The 4,250-nt window shown below is 32.1% G+C and overlaps 1 protein-coding gene across 1 annotated transcript in view; it reads right to left on the reverse strand.

The window, feature by feature from the left end:
* The window catches only part of LOC109546958 (cadherin-23), a gene marked incomplete in the record, with an annotated part of 32,828 nt that overhangs the window by 24,642 nt on the left and 3,936 nt on the right, over positions 1–4,250 (reverse strand). The window contains 5 exon segments of the mRNA XM_048661138.1: positions 1,122–1,444; positions 1,681–1,771; positions 2,062–2,193; positions 2,876–3,016; positions 3,691–3,813. Of these exon segments, the coding sequence (XP_048517095.1) occupies positions 1,122–1,444; positions 1,681–1,771; positions 2,062–2,193; positions 2,876–3,016; positions 3,691–3,813 (810 nt within the window).

The raw sequence follows: 4,250 nt of genomic DNA on the forward strand, positions 1-4,250 counted from the left end.
ATACACATAGTAGGTTTGCTTTCTTTAGTTGCATATTTACATACGTAATATTATATTACGCAACTGAACACAGCGTAACTCCGAAGGCAGATAAGATGTCTCAAATTTTAGTTTGCCATGAGACGTGAAAGTGTGTCAGTTTTATTATTTTATTAATATAATCCTTTTATGTAAGTAACTCCTCAAAATAACGATTTTTTACTAATGCTAGCGTAAATTTTGCTGTTAGAAAATGACTTTAAAGTAATATACACCTATCCCCCGATTTACACGGCACTCGTTTTACACGATTTCGCTTTAACACGGTTCACTCATAATCAAAGAAATTTCAAAAAACTGATTCTAATTCTATGTAACGCACCAAAGATTCTATAATGTTCTTTATCTTCATTTCTTTGGCAACACCGGTGAAAGCAATAGCAGATTTCCGGTGTTTTCAATATAATCAATGAAACAACCAAACATGATGAAGGCAATGATTCTGATGAAGGGCAATCTGAACCAGTTGACTTCGCAGCAAGAAACATAAGGGTAGGACTTGATTTGGGAAGAAAATTGGTCAATCACTTCTTACAATATGATACTAATGTTGAACGAACTCTCATAAGTGCTTGAATCAGTATGAAGAAGTCTATAAAGATTTAGCGAAAAAACCTAAGCAATTGTTAATTTCTGATTTCATGACAAAATCTGGTTTGCCTGACGTAATTTTATAACATCAAATTTTACGCTAGCACTATTTTCCTATTTAGGAAAAAATATTTTCTACGTAAGATGTGCAAATAAGTAAGTGCAAATATCGACGTTCGCTAACCTCAGGCACCCCCGAACCGGCTTCGAGCTCTAAACCGTATCTAAATCTTACATAATTTCTTGTTCGGATGGTACCGACGAAATTCTAGTCTTTATTATTTTCGACTTAAAAAAAATCGTTATTTTGAAAGTTCACTTACATACATAAAATGTTTAATAAAATAACAAATTACATGAAACGTTATACCTCAATGAAAATATCAATAAACTCTTAATAATATTTCCAATTCCAGGCCTTTTATTTTTCTGAAGACGTATATTTTCAATTTACTTATTACGTGCTAGGGAATATTACACAATCCGCTTACCGTATCAATATCCCGAATCCATATCGTGCCATTGATCGTTTCAGCAAAATTTTCCAGGAAAGAAAATTCAATAATTTTTGTAACCCCATCGGCCAGAGTTACGGAAGATCCATCCGAAAAGTAAACTTGCTTAAACAATGGACTGTTATCGTCTATGTCTTCGAGGATAAAGGTAATGTCCAATGTTACATTGTAAGGTGGATCATCTTCTTCTTGGGCCATTATTCGAAACGCATACGTTGATAAGTCCTTTGCATCTCTATCAATTGGGTTCACAGTTAATACTGCTTTTCCATCTACAGTTTCAAGAGTAACACAGCATCCTGTAAAAATATTATGGCATCATTTCATTTCAATTACCAACTTGCCAATATTTTACTATCTGTAGGTAACATGTACGAATTCATGCGAAAGTAATTACTACGGGTATGGAAAATACAGATTTGGCTCCAGCATTTCTTTGATTAAACGTTGGAAGCTGAAGAAAACGCATAGAAAAGTCTTGGGTTGCAAGCCCTGTATTTCCTATTATGTTAATTATTATAATTCTACAAAGTACCTTCGCAAACATCTTCATCATAAGATATTATGGAATAGTGTATAGGTGCGTTTATTCCTCTGTCTCCATCAACTGCTGTGACATTAAAGTTCTAAAAATGGGTGAAAGATTGTTATAAACAACGAACTGGGTAACAGGGCTCATATCGGAAAAGCATTGTACTCGGAACCAATTATATTCAAGTTGACCACCAGAATTCGAAAAAATAAATACAAGCAAATTTTGATTTTTTTTTAATTGGATAGTTTTAAAATCTTAATTACTAATAAAGTTGGTAGTGGATTTTTAACTATTAATTTACTTCTGCGAAAACTAAAAGAACATTCGAACAAGTCGTTATAAAATAAAAAAAAACACTTAGGTGATCGGAATTGTACATACATATGATGTCTTCTCCACTATTTGTTTAGTAGTAAAAAAATATGTCCATTCAGGAGGCATGTCGTTTAAATCCCCAACATCCACAATGCAAGTAACGTTTGCATTTGGAATTGTTGAGTGACCTGCGCCATCCTGAAACACGTTTCGTTATTTTATTACATCTTTGACTATGTAAATAAACGAACGTTTGCATTGAAAATAATAAATCAGTTAAAATCTTGTTCAATCTTCTGCAGCTTTATCACGAAATATCCCTATCATATTTTCCACTATCCGCTTCTTGCTCAACTAGTGCAAGAAGCGGATTTGTTTTATTTAATTGGAAAGACTATTCCATACACTATCGAAAGCCTTGAAAGAGTTGTAGATTTAAGTTTGTTTAGGCGTATTTTATGTGCGTTTTTTGTCAAGATAAATAGTGGATGAATGCTTCGGTTTGAAGTTAAAATGGTAGGGAGATATAGTTTTCTTATTATTTATTGCTGCCTCTATTTTTTTGTGTTATTGAATTCATTCTTTGATATAATTAATGGGTATAATCATGCCATTCTTTCATGTCTTTTGGAGTTATCTTAGGTATATAAAAATGAGCGTATTTGATAAAATTAAATTCGTAAGCATATTTTTTAAACTGGTTTTAGAAATTTGTTCAGTTTGAAAAAGTATTAAATGCTGTTTGCTTACAGTAATTCTGTTTGAAAAACTAAAAATAGTATGTTGACCATTGAAACAAAAAATGTAATCAGGAACTCTGTTTAAATTAAAACTAAAAAAATATATATTTTCTTAGGGTTTCTAGTCTCGAACAACTTACCTGAGCTTGTACAGTGAAGGAGTAAAATATATTTTTTTCATAATCCAGCTGCACTCTTGTGATCAAGTATACCGTTGTATTGAACACAGTGTCTCCTATGGTTTTATTGAAAGTAAATTCGAATAAATCGTGTTCTCTTTCCTAAAAAAATAATTTACCCAAAGCTACATTACCGAGTTGAATCAGATAGATTGAAACTCGGAAACAGATTTATCTTGGAATAACTTGGAATAAATTCAGTAAATCAGCGACAATTAAGAGTGTTTTTTGGAAATATGCTTCCACATGGATTTTAAATCGCGCTCATTTTTTATGGAGGAACATTTTACTTTTACACAGCAATTTCTGCAACAATATTTTTTTWMWCYMGTGTACTAAATATAAAATTTTTATATTTTGGCGTWTAWMAAATATTTMAGAAATTCGACCCTTCAAACTSGAAGAGTTGAATAAAGACATAAATATATCCCAAATMGTCACTCAATATTCTTTCCTTTTAAAATGTTGTCAGSGTTTCACGTGAGAGTTCAGGGAGCATGTGCCAGAAAACTATTTTATTTTAATTTTCCCTTGGAATTTTTCAGTTTTAGTTTTTGTTAAGAAAATGATAATTGACGTGCAMTYTATCAAGTCAGTCATCATSATARTATATTTTTGATCAAAAATATACTGGTTTAAACTGAACGAAGGACTCTAATAAATGTGGAGATAAAATGGCGTTTTGATGAATTGAAACTCGAAATCATATTATCAAGCCATTTTGTTCACAGCCATCGAAATTGGTGATCTATTCAGTGAAGCAGCAAAGATCTTACCAATTCTGTTGTTGCAGACGGATTACTGTTTAGAATGTTAAATGTGGTATTCCCCAACCAACCATCAGTGTCAGACAAAGTTGCTGTACACAAAGTCGTTTTTTCATCATAGTCGGTGTTTTCCTGCACAATTAAGTGGAAATTAAACTGTTATCTTAATTGTATACATGAATTAAATACAAAATTTGCGTCATTCTTTTGCAGTTGGCATTCCTATTCAAAATCACTGTTAGCAGTTTATGTATTTTTATTATTAAGAACTTAATTGCATTTTTTCCTAAAATGGCGTCTAGGAATACTGAACCTGTAGAAACGATACCTGTTATAGTTCTGAGAATATCGGTTTTTGAGAGCAGCTGCAGCTTTCTATAAAAAATTGCAGGCAAGAATGAACATAACATCCTACTTTGATTTGCTAAAATTCAAGAAACTGTTGCTATTAAGAAAAATTTGCGTGGAGGAGCAGTTCATGTTGATCTCCGTGCGTTTGCCTTGAAGCCAACTTTATCGACTCGTCAGAGTAATAATCGATTAGAAAGGTATAAAAATTGATTAATTTT

Source organism: Dendroctonus ponderosae, unplaced genomic scaffold, assembly GCF_020466585.1.
Source record: "Dendroctonus ponderosae isolate FM_Combo_2020 unplaced genomic scaffold, Dpon_F_20191213v2 Dpon_F_20191213_1, whole genome shotgun sequence".
Lineage (NCBI taxonomy): Eukaryota > Metazoa > Arthropoda > Insecta > Coleoptera > Curculionidae > Dendroctonus > Dendroctonus ponderosae.